The sequence below is a fragment of the Salmo salar genome, chromosome ssa16, assembly GCF_905237065.1.
Source record: "Salmo salar chromosome ssa16, Ssal_v3.1, whole genome shotgun sequence".
In the NCBI taxonomy this organism is placed as follows: domain Eukaryota; kingdom Metazoa; phylum Chordata; class Actinopteri; order Salmoniformes; family Salmonidae; genus Salmo; species Salmo salar.
Genome location: NC_059457.1, coordinates 18,601,188 through 18,619,867, shown reverse-complemented (window position 1 = coordinate 18,619,867; position 18,680 = coordinate 18,601,188). Strand labels below are relative to the sequence as shown.

The following is an 18,680-nucleotide window of genomic DNA, read 5'->3' as shown; positions in this document are numbered from 1 at the left end:
AACTATTTAGTTATCCTTGTAACTTCTTCTGTGTGCATTTCAAATAATCGGTTCAAAGACATACATCTGAGGCAAGTTCAACAACGCTTCTATTTGTGGCGAACATGTTGCCAGAGTAACAATTTCAGTTGAACAATGTAACCATAATTCTATCCTCCTGATTCCTGCTTACAAGCAAAAACTAAAGCAGGAAGTACCAGTGACTCGCTCAATACGGAAGTAGTCGGATGTCGCGAATGCTACGCTACAGGACTGTTTTGCTAGCACAGACTGGAATATGTTTTGGGATTCATCCAATGTCATTGAGGAGTATACCACCTCAGTCATCGGCTTCATCAATAAGTGCATTGACGAGGTCGTCCCTACAGTAACTGTACGTACATATCCCAACCAGAAGCCGTGGATTACAGGCAACATCCTCATCGAGCTAAAGGCTAGAGCTGCTGCTTTCAAGGAGCAGGACACTAATCCGTACGCTTATAAGAAATCCCGCTACACCCTCCGACGAACCATCATACAGGCAAAGCATCAATAAAGAACTAAGATAAAATCTTACTACACCGGCTCTGACGCTCGTCAGATGTGGCTGGGCTTGAAAACTATCACAGATTACAAAGGGAAACCCAGCCGCGAGCTGCCCAGTGACTTGAGCCTACAAGACGAGCTAAATGCCTTCTATGCTCGCTTTGAGGCAAGCAGCACTGAACCATGCATGAGAGCACCAGCTGTTCTGAATGAATGTGTGATCACGCTCTCCATAGCCGATGTGAGTAAGGTTAACATTCGTCTGGATATTCACATATACTCAGAGCTTGCGCCAACCAGCTGGCAAGTGTCTTCACTGACATTTTAAACCTCTCTTAGGCCCAGTCTGTATACCTACTGTACATGTTTCAAGCAGACCACCTGTGCCCAAAAACACCAAGGTAACATGTCTAAATGACTATCGCCCCATAGCATTCACATCTGTAGCCATGCAATGCTATCTCTATTGCACTCCATACTGCCCTTTCCCACCTGGACAAGGGGAACACTTATGTGAGAATTCTGTTTATAGACTACAGCTCAGCATTCAACACCATAGTGCCCTCCAAGCTCATCACTAAGCTAAGGAGCCTGGGACTGAACACTGCAACTGGATCCTGGACTTGCTGACGGTCCGCCCCCAGGTGGTGAGGGTAAGCAACAACACATCCGCCACGCTCAGGGGTGCGTGCTTAGTCCCCTCCTGTACTCCTTGTTCAACCACGACTGCGTGGCCGCGTATGACTCCAACACCATCATTACGTTTTCTGACGACACAACAGTGTTAGGCTTGATCACCGACAATGATGAGACAGTCTATAGGGAGGAGGTCAGAGACCTGGCAGTGTAGTGCCAGGACAACAACCTCTCCCTCAACATCAGCAAGACAAAGGAGCTAATCGTGGATTACAGGAAATGGAGGGCCGAGCACGCCCCCATTCGCATCGACAAGACTGTAGCGGAACAGGTCGAGAGCTTCAAGTTCCTCAGTATCCACATCACTAAGGATCTACCATGGTCCACATACACCAACACAGTTGTGAAAAGGGCACAACCACGCCTCTTCCCCCTCAAAATATCAAAGGAATGCAAAAGGAACTCATTTCATGGAACGACCCAGTATTGATACTGTACACTCCCCTAGCTGGTTGTGCTGAAAGCTGGCACAACCGGACTGCCCTGCCTGGGGCTGTGAGAGGGATGATGCACAGGGATTCCAGTGTGGGGATTCCAGTGCAGGGGCACTGTTCTCTGTAGACCCTCCCATACCTGGGGCCAGATTTGGAGGAACTGGAGGGCCAATTTAAAAGGTACCCTTCCATTCACTGAACTCTTTGTGCACTAAATAGATCACAGGTTGACAGGTTGTGTTCAGTTTGGTTGTCCATATATAAAAGACTATCTAAGCCTGGTTAGGCTGGACATTTTTCATGAATACCTTGTTTGGAAGTAGCTCATGGGGCTTTGTTAAGCAAGAACATTAGCCTCAACCTACAAACACACACCCCTTATGCCCTATTCGGACAGGACTATTTATGAAACAAAATGCACCCACCTCCCCAACGTGAACAATATTTTGACATTACCCTCCCTTTCTACTTGAATAAAATTACAATACTGTCCCCCTTCATTGAATTAACTCAAAATAATGATTATGACCACAGTAACAGTGCAAAGTATGCCTACCTCAGTACTACGATCAGGGGGTAAAAAAAAGGCCTTTTATAAATCTATTTAATGCAATTCTAGTCATTTTACATGACTGAATACATTATCTTTCTGGCCAGTGCATAATATCATATCAGCCAAATTCATAGACCTACACTATTTTAAACAGCAATTTTACCACATCTGTTTAGTACATAATCATTTCAATGACAATATCATAATAATTTAGATAAAATCACCAATGTCTCTAGTAAATTAGTTTTGTAGCTTACGTCTTATTTCTCTATGCGTTAATTGGGGAAAACAGTTAGCCTACCCTACTTTTTATTAGCTCAAAACAATCATCTCGCTTGCAAGAGAAAATGCAACTCTCAAAAAGTCCCAAAAGAAAGGTGGATTTAGAAAATAGAAGTTTCAGGGAAGAAAGAACAGAGAGATATGCGTTCACCTCACCACCTCCCACCACCACTGTGTCTTGTTTGCAACAAAACTGTTGCTGTTTAGAAATAATTAAATCTGAGACGTCATATGGTTCTAAGCATTGGAGCCTACTTTCAAAAAGTTACTTTTCACCCCAGACAGAGTCTTGATGCAGAAAATGTTTAACATGAACGCCGACGGCGTAGGCTAGTGTATAAAGAAAGAACCAAAACCTATTGATAGCCAAGGAACATGAAAGCAGATGGGGAAAGTTGGTTATGATGGAATAATTAAATGGGAAAAAACCTGCAAAATAGCAAATGTAAAGTAGGGAAAAAACACACTACCATCCACTGTGCCCAAATAACATCTACAAAGTAATTTGTCACATGAGCTGATGTTTACAAATGGAAGTTATAGTATTCCTCCCACAGTTCTTCTGTGTATGTGGTTATGACTGCGGCCATGTAATATACTCTGCCTCCAGGACGGTTGACTAAGTAAAACCTGTCTTGCATCTTTCTAATGTCTCAGGGGGCCTGTAAGCAGATTTATACTTAATGCATGACAGGATAAACAGAACATACAGTGCACTCAGAAAGTATTCACACCTCTTGACCTTTTCCACATGTTGTTGTGTTAAGTAGGATTAAAATGTATTTAATTGTCATTAAAATACTCTGTAATGTCAAAGTGGAAGAAGAATTAAAACGTTTATGAGAAAATAAAAATGAATATACTATCTTGATTAGATAAGTATTCACCCCCCTGAGACATGTTAGAAATACCTTCGTCTGCGATTACAGCTGGGAATCTTTTTGGGTTAGTCTCTAAGAGCTTTCCACACCAGGATTTGCCCATTATTATTTTTTTAATTCTTCAAGCTCTGTCAAGTTGGTTGTTGATCATTGCTAGAAAGCCATTTTCAAGTCTTGTCGTAGATGTTCAAGCCGATTTCACCCTCCTGCTGTGTTCCGGTCTAATTGGACCGATTTTTCTCTCTGAAAATGTACTTCATTTAATCTGATTGTCATAAGGTTCCATGACTTTGTCCACAAAGGGCATCTGAACACACAAAATAAATGTTGATGATTGTCATAAAATGTTGGATGTTTTATGTAACTTTTGTATACCTGTGGTGAACCCAGACAAAAATGACTGGTCATTATAAACGAATGGGTGAGGCTACAATTAGTGTAAAGAAATTGAGTTTAGGCACATGCCCACTCATCACATGGACACACTTCATTTCCCAGACCTTAAATTAAGGTGAAATAAATCAAATTAAAATACCCCCACATGCATGTGTGTTTGAGCACACACACACCTCACTCCCCTTCTTGGATGTTGTTACATTCCGGTCAAAGAATAGGAATTTGTCCTGGTCTTCATCCCCACCTGAGAGGAGAGGTCGGCTGTCGGCTGCAAATGTTATCAGGATGACCCCAGGGCCAACGAGATATGCCATATCCCATGTTGACGATATAAAATCCGGCTTCGAACTGTTCCTGACAGAGTCAATCGAAACTATAGGGATAAACATGACCAACTTGGAGGGGAGATGCGTTTACAAAGAAAACTGGAAGGAGAAAGACCGGACAGACGTCCAAGCATATGTGGGTCTCTTGATTTTGGCTGGTGTGTACAGATCCAGAAACGAATCTACCACCAGTTTATGGGATGCAGAGTCTGGTCGGGCAATTTTTCGTGCCACTATGTCACTCCAGACATTTCACGTGTTGTCACGGGTGATTCGCTTTGACAACCGTGATACAAGACCAGGCCGCCGTCAACAAGACAAGCTGGCAGCGATCAGAGAGGTTTGGCACAAGTGGGTGGAACGCCTGCCACTCAGCTGTAACCCAAGTCCAGACATCACAGTGGATGAGCATCTGGTCGCTTTTAGGGGACACTGCCCATTCAAACAGTACATGCCAAGCAAACCGTCTAAATATGGAATAAGATATGAGCAACATGTGATGCCAAGACAAGTTATGCCTGGAACTTGCAGGTTTACACCGGTGGTGTAGATGGTGTTCCCGAAAAGAAACCAGGTCGAAGCGGGTGGTCCTGGAAATGACTGTAGGTCTCCAGGGGCACAACATAACATGTGACATTTTCTTCACCTCATATGCTCTTGGTCAGGAGTTGCTCCAAACAAAATGACCATGGTGGGGACCGTCAGAAGGAACAAGCCTGAGTTGCCTCCTGCCTTACTCACTACCAAGGACAGGGATCGTTTTTCCTCTAAATTTGCCTTCGCCGATACACACACTCTTGTGTCCTACTGCCCGAAGAAAAAGAAGAATGTGCTCCTGATGACAACTCTGCACAGGGATGCCGCTGTGAGTACCAGGGAGGACAAGAAGTCCAACGCTGTCCTGGATTACAACACGAACAGAGGGGGAGTTGACAACCTTGAAAAGGCATGTTATTTTTTGCCTTTCAAGTCTCCTGTACTTTTTCTATTACCAGATTGTTTTATCTGCACCATAAAAACAAGACATGATGTTGTTTGGTGAAATGCTCATTGAATTTGTGAATAATATGGAGTCAATTCTATTCATTTGAATATGCAAATATGTTTAAAATGTGATAAATCAAAACAACGCTTTGATGCAGTTTTTCACGTTACTATGCAAGACATGAAGTATCACTTGTATGTACTCATTATTTTATTTACTTATTGTTGCACTTTTGCAGGTTACTGGCACATACTCTTGAAAGAGGAGGACGGCACGTTGGCCCATGGTGGTGTTCTTCATCATCCTAGATGTGTTGGCCTACAACGTGTTTGTGGTGTGGATGGAGGTGAATCCAGGCTGGAAGCAGGGGAAATTCTTCAAGAGGAGACTATTCCTAGAAGAGTTGGGGAAAGCCGTGGTGGCACCCCTCATTCAAAGGCACCAACACCTTCCTCCAACACCATCCTCTGCTGGATTGGTGAGAAATAAACAAGGGCCAGAAGCAAGATCAACGGCCGCCAGAGACAGAAGAGACAAAAGGAAGAGGTGCAATCTGTGTGCACCAAGAGATGTCAAAACGAGCATTATGTGCCATAAATGCAGTGCATATATTTGCAAGGCACATGCAGCAACCACCACGTATTGTCCAACATGTGCATGAGAAAACACAAAATGTAACCACCATTGATTGACAGATTGTGAACATTTGATTGTTTTTGTTATTGTTAGTAATACTGTTATTGTTACTGTTGTTCTTTAATGTGTTCAGACATTCATTTTGTAATATGGTAAAGTTTTCATGTGTAGTTTTGGGCCTATGTCCTTTCTTTACTAATACAATCATACCGGTCAGTTTTGACCGGGAACACAACAGATGTTATTTTGTGCCACTATTTAAAAATGTGAAATGGTTTCAAAACAAATGTCCTTGTTAAACTTTGACACTAAGTAGTCTGTGATAAATAGCACAATATGTTTCATCTGAGTATTTGGGGTGGCAGGTAGCCTAGTGGTTAGAGTGTTGGACTTATAACTGAAAGGTTGCAGGATTGAATCCCTGAGCTGACAAGGTAAAGATCTGCCATTCTGCACCTGAACAAGGCAGTTAACCCACTGTTCCTAGGCCATCATTGAAAATAAGAATTTGTTCTTAACTGCCTTGCCTAGTTAAAAAAAATTGTCAAAATAATCAATACATTATGTTATTTTTTACTCCAAAACGAGTTGTATGAGCTCAGGTCATTGAGGCCTACAGGCCATAAATAGTAAATAGAAGTTCAAAACTTGTAATGTTCCCAAGAACTTAAGTTGATAAAAAGATATAACACAACATTAGGTGATAATATATGTATTATTATGGATTTATAATCAGCTATAATGGGGCGGTAATGTTGTGTCGGGAACACAGAATTAATTAACATGAAACAAACACAACAGGAGGGTTAAGTCAAAACTGTAACTAGGACACTCAGGAACATTCAATGTCATGTTGATAAGCAACTCCAGTGTAGATTTGGCCTTGTGCTTTAGGTTAAAAAAAAACTGGTCCTTGCCGATGACAAGTATACCCATAACATGATGCAGCCACCACCATGCTTAAAAATATGAAGGGATGTGTTGGATTTGCCCCAAACATAACGTGTTGTGTTCAGGACAAAAAGTTAATTTCTTTGCCACATTTTTTGCAGTATTACTTAAGTACATTGTTGCAAACAGGATGCATGTTTTGGAATATTTTTATTTTGTACAAGCTTCCTTCTTTTCACTCTGTCATTTAGATTCGTATTTAGGAGTAACTACAATGTTGTTGATCCATTCTCAGTTTTCTCATATCACAACCATTAAACTCTGTAACTGTTTTACAATCACCATAGGCCTCATGGTAAAATCCCTGAGCAGTTTCCTTCCTCTCCAGCAACTGAATTAGGAAGAAAGCCTGTATCTTTGTAGTGACTTGGCGTATTGATACACCATCCAAAGCCTAATTAATAGCTTCACCATGCTCAAAGGGATATTAAGCGTCTTTAAATTATTTTTTATTTTTTTACACATCTCCCAATCGGTGCCCTTCTTTTGCGAGGCAGTGAAACACTGAAGCAGGTTTTCATCAACGATCTCTCTGTACTTTGCTCCGTTCATCTTTCCCTCGATCCTGACTAGTCTCTCAGGTCCTGCTGTTGAAAACCATCCCCACAGCATGATGCTGCCACCACCATGCTTCACCGTAGAGATGGTGCCAGGTTTCCTCCAGACGTGATGCTTGGTTTCAGGCCATCTTGGTTTAATCAGACCAGAGAATCTTGTTTCTCATGGTCTGAGAGTCCTTTAGGTGCCTGTTGGCAAACTCCAAATGGGCTGTCATGTTTTTTATTTATTTGATTTATTTCACCTTTATTTAACCAAGTAGGCAAGTTGAGAACAGTTCGCATTTACAACATTTACAATGTGCCTTTTACTGATGAGTGACTACTCTACCATAAAGGCCTGATTGGTGGAGTGCTGCAGAGATGGTTGTCCTTCTGGAAGGTTCTCCCATCTCCACTGTCGTGTCTTCACTATGGATTAAATGATATATGACATGCTATTTTATCAAATCAATTCTCTGTAATTAGTATTACCTGTTTAAACTAATCATGTAAATGTAATTAACTAGGGAGTCGGGGCACCACGGAATAATGTTTATAGAGCTGTTGTCTTCTGAATAAACTCTTAAAGATCTGGTAATATTTTATATCAATAGCAGTCAATTATTAATCGGCACCTTATTCAGTCTCATCTGAACGTCGTAAAATTCTTCATGAACCCTGGCTACCAGGTTGAATCAGCAATACAACATTTTGTTTAATTATTTATTTACCAAATACCTAAATAATCACACAGAATTACATATACACAGGATGGATCAGACATTGATTACTAATTATGTCATAAAAGAAAACGTCCCTAGTGGACGAAACCGATATGACGACTGGTTACACAAAGAAAAGGGGTTGGGTTTGAATGACAGAGCGGGAAGACTGAGGAACAAAAGGATTGGGTCATTATTGGACCTTGAGAAGCTATGCTATCGTAAAAACAGAATTTAATGCATTCTAAATAATCGCCCATTTGGAAAAGGAAAATGCAAGAAATATATTTACGCTGAGCTGCGCTTTGAGAGATTGGTCGAAGATGGAAGGCTGGTTTGCCCAGCAGAGATCGCCCTTGTCCTTTGAAGAATGTTTCTGTGGTAGAACAGATACGTTGTAGTACCCTGTTGTTCTGAAGAAATTGTCTGTCCTTTCTTAGACCACGTACGTTTACAGCTGCTGCTGATAACTCGAAGTCTAGGATGTATCACTTCTTTAGTGAATAAGAGTTCAAAGTTCATACCAAGTTGCCATACCAAGCTCGTGCTATATTCTGGCTGGTGTAGTCGAAATTCATCCTTCCAGCTTGGCGATTGTGACCTCCACGTTGAAATTATCCCTTTTAAATGCATGGACACCAGTCTTCACATCGTCGGGAACACAAGTTAATTTTGTTAGGTTGTAGTTGATATTAGCCCTTTTAAACGTATGGACATCAGTCCTCACATCATCGGGAACACAAGGTAGACTTTCGTCAACGGGCTTTTATCACGTGGGAGAGAAGGGCGTTTCATAGTTCTCAACCAAAGTCTATTCACTTGGGCATGGCCACTGAGCGAGCATAGTTTACTTATGAAAACAATTATCTCATATAGAAGCTAAAATTACATTTAATCTTTTCACAAATAGTTTCATATTTAAACACTTAAATATTTTAATTGCACAACAATTCCATGTGAATCTGATCACAAGAATGTGTAGACTTTCCAAGATACAATTTATGTCGTCCTATCATCAAATATCATGTCCTAGACACCAACTGATCTGACATCATATTCTTTAAGTACCAACGGATATTTTCAACTGGTTGGATTACAGAAAGATTGGTCCATTCCCAACCTTTTGATGTTACCATACTCTCTCTATGTTAACAAAGGGCTTTCCAAGAGCCCATTCTGTAGAGTAGAGAGAGAAAGGGGGGAAAGGTATTTATGGGGGGGGTCATAAACCTCACCAACAGGGCAACGTCATGACACCACAGACGAACTCTGGAGCTCAGTCAAAGTGACCATAGGGTTCTTGGTCACCTCCCTGACCAAGGCCCTTCTCCCCCAATTGCTCAGTTTGGCCGGGTGGCCAGCTCTAGGAAGAGTCTTGGTGGTTCCAAACTTCTTCCATTTAAGAATGATGGAAGCTACTGTGTTCTTGGGGACCTTCAATGCTGCAGAAATAATTTGGTACCCTTCCCCAGATCTGTGTCTCGGTCTCTACAGACAGTTCTTTCAATCTCATAGCTTGGTTTTTGCTCTGACATGTACTGCCAACTGTGGGACCTTATATAGACAGGTTCTTGGCTTTCCAAATCATGTCCAATCAATTAAATTTACCACAGGTGGACTCCAATCAAGTTGTATAAACATCTCAAGGATGATCAATGGAAACAGGATGCACTTGAGCTCAATTTCGAGTCTCATAGCAAAGGGTCTGAATACTTATGTAAATAAGGTATTTCTGTTTTTTATTTCTTATAAATTTAAATAAACATCTAAAAACCTGTTTTTAGGTGAGGGAAAAAATGTAATTAATCCATTTTAGCATAAGGCTGTAACGTAACAAAATGTGGAAAAATTCAAGGGGTCTGAATACTTTCCGAATGCACTGTTTAGGTGTTCTTCTTACATACAGTACAGTACATGTACAGTTGAAGTCAGAAGTTTACATACACCTTAGCCAAATACATTTAAACTCAGTTTTTCACAATTCCTGGCATTCAATCCTAGTAAAAATTCCCTGTCTTAGGCCAGTTAGGATCACCACTTTATTTTAAGAATGTGAAATGTCAGAATAATAGTAGAGAGAATGATTTATTTTAGCTTTTATTTCTTTCATCACATTCCCAGTGGGTCAGAAGTTTACATACACTCAATTAGTATTTGGTCGCATTGCCTTTAAATTGTTTAACTTGGGTGAAACGTTTCGGGTAGCCTTCCACAAGCTTCCCACAATACGTTGCTTGAATTTTGGCCCATTCCTCCTGACAGAGCTGATGTAACCGAGTCAGGTTTGTAGGCCTCCATGCTCGCACACACTTTTTCAGTTCTGCCCACAAATTTTCCATGGGATTGAGGTCAGGGCTTTGTGATGGCCACTCCAATACCTTGACTTTGTTGTCCTTAATCCATTTTGCCACAAATTTGGAAGTATGCTTGGGGTCATTGTCCATTTGGAAGACCCATTTGTGACCAAGCTTTAACTTCCTGACTGATGTCTTGAAATGTTTCTTCAATATATCCACATAATTGTCCTTCCTCATGAGGCCATCTATTTTGTGTAGTGCACCAGTCCCTCCTGCAGCAAAGCAGCCCCACAGCATGATGCTGCCACCCCTGTGCTTCACGGTTGGGATGGTGCTATACAACATTCGCAGAGTACGACCCTGCCTTACACAGGAAGCGGCGCAGGTCTAAATCCAGGCACTTGACATCTCCCGTCTGGATTAGTGCAACTCCCTGTTGGCGGGGCTCCCTGCCTGTGCCATTAAACCCCTACAACTCATCCAGAACGCCGCAGCCCGTCTGGTGTTCAACCTTCCCAAGTTCTCTCACGTCACCCCGCTCCTCCGCACACTCCACTGGCTTCCAGTTGAAGCTTGCATCTGCTACAAGACCATGGTGCTTGCCTACGGAGCTGTGAGGGGAACGGCACCTCCGTACCTTCAGGCTCTGATCAGGCCCTACACCCAAACAAGGGCACTGCGTTCATCCACCTCTGGCCTGCTGGCCCTACCTCTGCGGAAGCACAGTTTCCACTCAGCCCAGTAAAAACTGTTCGCTGCTCTGGCACCCCAATGGTGGAACAAGCTCCCTCACGACGCCAGGACAGCGGAGTCCATCACCACCTTCCGTAGACACCTGAAACCCCACCTCTTTAAGGAATACCTGGGATAGGATATCGTAATCCTTCTAACCCCCCCCCAAAAAGATATAGATGTACTATTGTAAAGTGGTTGTTCCACTGGATATCTTAAGGTGAATGCACCAATTTGTAAGTCGCTCTGGATAAGAGCGTCTGCTAAATGACGTAAATGTAAATGTAAATGTGTTCCTCGGCTAGCAAGCCTCCCCATTTTTCCTCCAAACATAACGATGGTAATTATGGCCAAACAGTTCTATTTTTGTTTCATCAGACAAGAGGACATTTCTCCAAAAAGTACGATATTTGTCCCCATGTGCAGTTGCAAACAGTAGTCTGGCTTTTTTATGGCGGTTTTGGAGCAGTGGCTCCTTCCTTGCCGAGTGGCCTTTCAGGCTATGACGATATAGGACTCGTTTTACTGTAGATATAGATACCTCCAGCATCTTCACAAGATCCTTTGCTGTTGTTCTGGGATTGATTTTCACTTTTCGCACCAAAGTACGTTCATGTCTAGGAGACAGAACGCGTCTCCTTCCTAAGCGGTATGACGGCTGCGTGGTCCCATGGTGTTTATACTTCCGTACTATTGTTTGTACAGATGAACGTGGTACCTTCAGGCATTTGGAAATTGCTCCCAAGGATGAACCAGACTTGTGGAGGTCTACAAATTTTTCTGAGGTCTTGGCTGATTTCTTTAGATTTTTCCATGATGTCAAGCAAAGAGGCACTGAGTTTGAAGGTAGGCCTTGAAATGCATCCACAGGTGCACCTCCAATTGACTCAAATGATGTCAATTAGCCTATCAGAAGCTTCTAAAGCCATGACATGATTTTCAGGAATTTTCCAAGCTGTTTAGAGGCACAGTCAACTTAGTGTATGTAAACTTCTGACCCACTGGAATTGTGATACAGTGAATTATTGTCACGCCCTGACCTGAGAGAGACGGTTTATTTCTCTATGTTGTTAGGTCAGGGTGTGGGGTGGGCATTATATGGTTTATATTTCTATGTTTTGGCCAGGTATGGTTTCCAATCAGAGGCAGCTGCCTATCGTTGTCTCTGATTTGGAACCATACTTAGGCAGCCCTTTTCCCTACTTGAGTTGTGGGATCTTAATTTTGTACTGCTCGGTAAGCCTGCAAGACGTGATGGTCGTTTACCTTTGTTTATTATTTTGTTTAAGTGTTCTGATTTAAAAATAAATATCAAGATGAACACATACCACGCTGCACCTTGGTCTACTCCTTTGGACAACCGTTACAGAAGATCCCACTACCAAAGGACCAAGCAGCATATAAGTGAAATAATCTGTCTGTAAACAATTGTTGGAAAAATTACTTGTGTCATGCACAAAGTAGATGTCCTAACTGACTTGCCAAAACTATAGTTTGTTAACAAAACATTTGTGGAGTGGTTGAAAAACAAGTTTTCATGACTCCAACCTAAGTGTATGTAAACTTCCGACTTCAACTGTAGATTGCATGTCAAGGGTGCCGTTGATTGTTTGTTGGTGCTGACATTACAATCTCTATTTACTTGATGTAACCTAAATCTCAAACAACTTCAAACACCTATAGGCCTATGTATACAATATAAGACACAATAATATTTGACAGGCTTTGACATATAGAGGAATCTTACAGCTTGCTCAATCATGCTTGAAACAAAGGATTTCTTTCTTTAAACTATGAGCACTGTGCTACCGTATGATTACAGAGTCTAATTTATGTCCACGTGAAGATCACGTTTCTCCCATTTCAGTTTCCTCCAACACTTCATCAATGTGTGAGGTGAGGTTGACTCTCAGTTTACACATGCCTCTGTGTTTCAAGGAAATGTTTCTAAGAATTAGTTGAACACAGTGGACAGTGTTAAAGCTGTCTAATGTAATTGCTAAGACTTAAAATCAAAGATTATACTCAGGGAGTTCAGGACTGTCTGACTACGCCATTTCAATGTGGATGATGAGGTAATATTCTCATTGCTCAATGAGATTACAACCTATATTCACCCACTCAAAAAGACAGACAAAAGTTAGTTGATTTTCCATTGTGTTATCAATATGATTTCAATCATCTAAAAGCAAAACTAAATTCCACTTTAAATAAAGTTTTATCAGATTTAGTCTTATTCTTTAACTTGTATTTGTGGTTGAGATGGAGACTTGAATCCAACCTATAAATTTTTAACATATACACCTCCAGTAGGAGGTGCTGCACCGCCTATTGTTTGTTTTTTGATAGATGAAATAACATTGAAAAGATGACTTTGTTTTAAAGGTACAAAAACATATTTTATACAAGGTTGGCCTATTTTGAAATTGAGTTACCATGATGACATATTCCTGTGGTTGAGATTTCACCCTCAAAACAACAGTCTACATTGATGACTCTTTGGAAATCCAATGTATTTTACACATAGATTCCACTTTTTTATATATTTCTTTTGTAACCTTATTTTGCCACTTCAGTTGAATGAGAACACATTCTCATTTACAGCAATGGCTTGGGGAATAGTTACAGGGGAGAGGGGGGATGAATGAGCCAATTGGAAGAAGTTGTTTTTGCTCAAAACTGGTTAAATCAACATTGTTTCCACTTCATTTCAACCAAAACATTCAATGTGATGACTTTGAATCAATGTGGAAAACTGGGAATTTCTTATTTTTTTCACGTAAATTTTAACCCGAAATCCAATGAAATTGTGAAATGTTTTGTTGATTTCAGGTTGAATTCACATTAGTTAACAACTCAACCAAATGTAAATACAAAATTGACTGTCTGACTGCCCCGCTGTCATTGCCTCCACCTTCCCCGTAAATTTAATGACAGCAAACAAATATTACCTGGTCATCCAGGGGCAAGGGGGAAACATAAGGTGTGCAGTGGACCCTATTCTATTCTATTTTATTCTATTCTACATAACTGTCTAATCTTTTTCTTCGTGATTATGTAGGAGAGGAGACTGGGACAGGAATCTTAGTATGTATACATTTTCTGGATTATTTTTTGGGTGTCCTGAAAAGACACTACGTGAGAAAAAATGAAGTTCATGTTTACCTCGAGAGGCGCGGAGATGTGGACTCCAAGCGGACACACCTCCGCCAACACCCTCTCCGCCCTCCTCCCTGCTCACACATCTGAGATTATGAGGGCCCCCTAGAACTGCTGTCATTATCGCTTACACACTAGGCTACTGTACAACATATTTGCCCGTCTTTATCCATAAGGCACCAAGGCAACTGGACTATTGTGGCGATACCAGAATGGGTTGTAGACAAAGCTTTAGGCAGTGCTGTGACCGGCCGAAAAATACCAATGTCCGAATTAGTCTTCCAGCAGTGTGTTTCGTATGGCAAATTGCCATGATCATCTTATTCGGCATTTTTATCCGTTATGACCAAGAATCCGACGCACATTGGACAGAGTATAGAAAATTTCGAAACATTTCCAGTGACATTGAGAACGACTTCTATTTCAGATACCCAAGTAAGTGACCCAAAATAATATGCTCGGTTGCTTTTACATTTCGGTAAGCTATGTTTTCTTTTTAAAATGTTTTTTTATTTACATTTTATTTAAACACCAACCAGGTGTGAAATAAAATAGTAATATATATTCCAAACAAATCTTTGCCAATTTGGTCGTTTTATTCAGAAACGTTGGTCATTAGGGTTGTCCTTTTCCTCTACAAAAGGATCACTTTTTATTGTCATGTTAATAAAAAAAATGTAAACGCATAGCCTAGTATTTTATTTAACCAGGCACGTCAGTTAAGAACAAATTCATATTTACAATACCGGTCTACCCCGGTCAAACCCTAACGATGTTGGGCCAATTGTGCGCGTCCTATGGGACACCCAACCACAGCCGGTTGTGATATAGCCAGCCTCATGCTGCCCAATTCCAAATCTCTACTACAATGACCTGAACTTGAATGTACAATTAAATAGTTGAGCAATGCATACAATTATTAAATTCAACTTTACATTTAATTTGTTCAGAAATAACATGTCATTTTAAGGTGATGACACCTACTATTCAGGCTGGCGTCAGAACGAATCAGTTGGATGGGTATTTGATTTCCATAGGGGGGCACTTTTTTTTCACTGGACCTACTATGTTGCACATATTTTTTAAATATATTGTAACGACCCGGTATTGTGTTCTGTGTTTGTGGGTGTGTTATGGTTCTCATGGCTACTAGCAGGGGTTAAATATGTCAGGACAGAGGGAAAGGCTGGGGGGGTATGATGGGTAATCCCGCGGGATTTGGAAATGATAAATAGGGATTACTGTCTCATCTTCTCTCTCTTTCTGTTCGGGGCCTTGATCTGTTCCTATGGGAGTAAACATTAATTAGACTTGGTATAGTTGTGTACATTTGGCATTTAGCGGCGTGGGCTGTGGCCTGAACAATAGCCCAGTTTAGGAATAAACCTGTGTTCTGACCTGCACACCTAGAGTCCGTCTCTTTTTCCTTTATGACCCAGCCGGGTCATTACATTGGTGTCAGAAGTGCTTTCGAACTACGGGACCAAGACTAGGCGAGTTAGCTGTTTAGTATAGGCTGGGTTAGCTTTAGCGTGACTCGCATCTACGGTCATGATGCTTGGGGCGAGGCGGAAAATTAAGGAAGAGTCGGACAATGTGTCCGTTGTGGGCTCGGGGGTACCCGGTCGGGAGGGTCGGGCGGCGACTGCCGTGGAAGAACTGGAGGGCCACATGGCGGGAGTTAAATTGTCAGTCAGCAAGATGGCAGAACTGGCGGGTTTTCCTTCACGCCGCTCGAGAGCAGACGTCACGGCGACGGGGATATCGACGTCACCAGGTGCGGAAATGGCGGGGCCTGCTTATGTAAACAGAGATGGCAGCGGCCTATTGCCATTAGCCATGGTAGCGGCTAAACTGCCAAAGTTCAATGGACAAGGTAAATGGGAAGTTTTTTTCACTCAATTCGAGTTGTTGGCTAGAGCCGGGAGGTGGTCTGACGAGACGAAAGCGTTACAGCTTGCCCTGAGCCTGACAGAGGAGGCGTCGGAATGCCTGTTAACGCTAGCCCCGGACGAGAGGGGCGACTACGGTGCGCTAGTGGAGGCATTGGGGGGTCGTTTCGGCAGCGACGCGCAGCCCAACATGCTGCGGATTGAACTGAGTAACAAAAAGAGACTTCAGGGGGAATCATTAAAGGCGTTGGCAAGTGGTATTCTGAGCCTGACCAGGCGGGCTTATGCAACTATGCCGATTGGGGTGCAAGACGAGCTGGCACGGGACAGTTTTATTAGAGCGCTCTCTTCCACCGAACTGGGTAAGCATGTTCAGATGGCGGACCCACCATCTCTGCGGGCTGCAGTGGAGATAGCTAGGAAGAGGGAGCTGATCTGGGGTGAGGGAGTGGGAGTGGAAGTCGCCAGTCAACCAGAGGTGAGAGCAGTGGTGGCTGGGGTGCCAGGGGTCACGAAACCAGAGTGGGTGGACGAGTTGGGCGGGCTAGTCAAGACTGCTTCGCTTGTCATGGAGAGGGGCTCCAGGCAGCGTCGCAGTGTCAGCTCAACTCCTATTGTCTGCTGGGGTTGTGGCCAGCCTGGCCACATTCAGCGGGAGTGTGGCAGATTCCTCCGTCACCAGGGAAACGACGGCGGGTTCTCGCGCAGGGGGGCAGCGCGGACCCACCCCCCGCCCCAAACCCACTGTAAGCAAAAGAGGTACCCAGCAGCGCAGACAAGAGGGTGGGGACCTGCTCCCCCAGGGTGTAGCTGCCGCCGTGTTTCCTAGTCCGGTAGTTGTGGTGGGACGTACCACCGTTGGGGACTTCTGCAATGTCATCGTCAAGGTAGAGGGGGTGGAATGTTTGGCCCTGGTCGACACGGGCTCTACAGTAACCCTGGTGAGACCAGACATACTACCTGTTGGGGTGCGGGTGGAGCCGACCCTTGTCCAGCTACGGACTGTCACGGGGGAGCTAGCCCCCATGTTAGGGGAAGTGTCAGCTATCTGTGACTGTGGGGGGAGAACTGTGGGGTGTCTGGCGTGGGTAGCAGCGGTGCAGGACCCCTGTATACTGGGAATGGACTTTTTGAAAAACTGTGGGGCTCAGTTGGACTTAGCGTCGGGCACTTTGAGGCTGTCGGGGGGCCCACAGTGGGAATGTCGCCTTCGGGAGAGCCAGCTGGGGGCAGGGCTGTCCCTCCGTCTTCCTCCAAGCTTGCAGAAACTCCACCGGTCATCCCGGCTGCTCCCTTGGTCGTTGTGCCATTCCAGCAGCTGTCTCCGGCGGCGACGGCCTTCACTCCCCATCATGGTGCAAGCACAGGCAGCTCAGTAGCCCAAAACACACTGGCTCCTTCACCCCATCAGCCCGACGGGGGAAGGAGGAAGCTATCGACGCCGTCGAGGCTGTGTGGCTGAAGAACTGTCAGGGTCTGGATGACAGACAACAGAGACAGTTAAAGCAGCTGCTGTTGGACTTTAAAGATAGCTTCGCTTGGGGGAAGATGAGGTAGGACAAACGCACCTAGTTCAGCACGAAATAGACACTGGGGACGCCCGACCCATTAAAATTCGGCCCCGTCGTATTCCCCTTGCCAGGAGGGAAGCAGCAGACACAGCTATTGTTGACATGTTGCGGGCTGATTTCATTGAGCCATCAGATAGCCCATGGTCCGCGCCGGTCGTCATGGTGCCTAAGAAAGGGGGTAAACTTAGGTTTTGTGTTGACTACAGGGGCCTAAATTCTGTCACCACTAAAGACTCTTATCCCCTACCGAGGATTGATGAGTCGCTAGACCACGTGAGAGGGTCCTCGTGGTTCTCCTCCCTTGATCTGCGCAGTGGCTACTGGCAGGTGCCCCTCTCGCCAGGGGCACGTGAAAAACGGCCTTCTCCACAGATAGGGGCCATTGGCAGTTCAAGGTGCTGTGCTTCGGGCTCTGTAATGCTCCTGCCACCTTTGAGAGGCTCATGGACAGAGTGCTGGCGGGGGTTCCGAGAGACGAGTGTGTTGTGTACCTAGACGACATATTGGTGCACGGCACATCGTTTGAGGGGGCACTGGGGGCACTTAGGCGAGTGTTAGAGAGGATCTCGGGGCGGGGCTAAAATTACATCCGGGAAAGTGCCATTTCATGCAAAGGGAGGTGGCGTTCCTGGGGCATCAGCTGGGTGGTGAGGGCATCAGCACGATGCCAGACAAAGTAGAGGCTGTGAGGGGGTGGCCAGTTCCAGGGGGAAAAAAGAGGTTAAGAGCTTCCTGGGGCTGGCATCCTACTATCGTAGGTTTGTGAAGGGGTTTGCGGGGGTAGCGGCTCCGTTGAACCACCTTCTCAAGGAGGACACTGTTTTTCAGTGGACCGAAGAGCACCAGCGGGCGTTTGAGGCTCTCAAACGTGCCCTGATGGAGGCCCCTGTCCTGGCCTCACCAGACCCGAACCGTCCGTTCATCCTGGACACCGACGCAAGCAATGAGGGTTTGGGGGCTGTGCTGGCTCAGCGTGGTCCTGATGGGGAACACGTAGTAGCTTATTACAGCAGGACTTTTGATAAGGCTGAAAAACGCTACTGCGTGACAAGGAGAGAGCTTCTGGCTGTCGTGGCAGCAGTACGCCATTTCAAGTACTGCCT

The 18,680-nt window shown here is 43.9% G+C and overlaps 1 protein-coding gene across 1 annotated transcript in view; it reads left to right on the top strand.

Annotated features, from left to right (window-relative positions):
- Positions 1-14,254: 14,254 nt before the first annotated feature.
- The window catches only part of LOC106573321 (ammonium transporter Rh type C 1), a 28,371-nt gene continuing 23,945 nt past the window's right edge, over positions 14,255-18,680 (top strand). Inside the window, exon 1 of the mRNA XM_014148275.2 lies at positions 14,255-14,549. Within this exon, the coding sequence (XP_014003750.1) occupies positions 14,327-14,549 (223 nt within the window). The 5' untranslated portion in view covers positions 14,255-14,326. The remainder of the gene's footprint in view (positions 14,550-18,680) is intronic.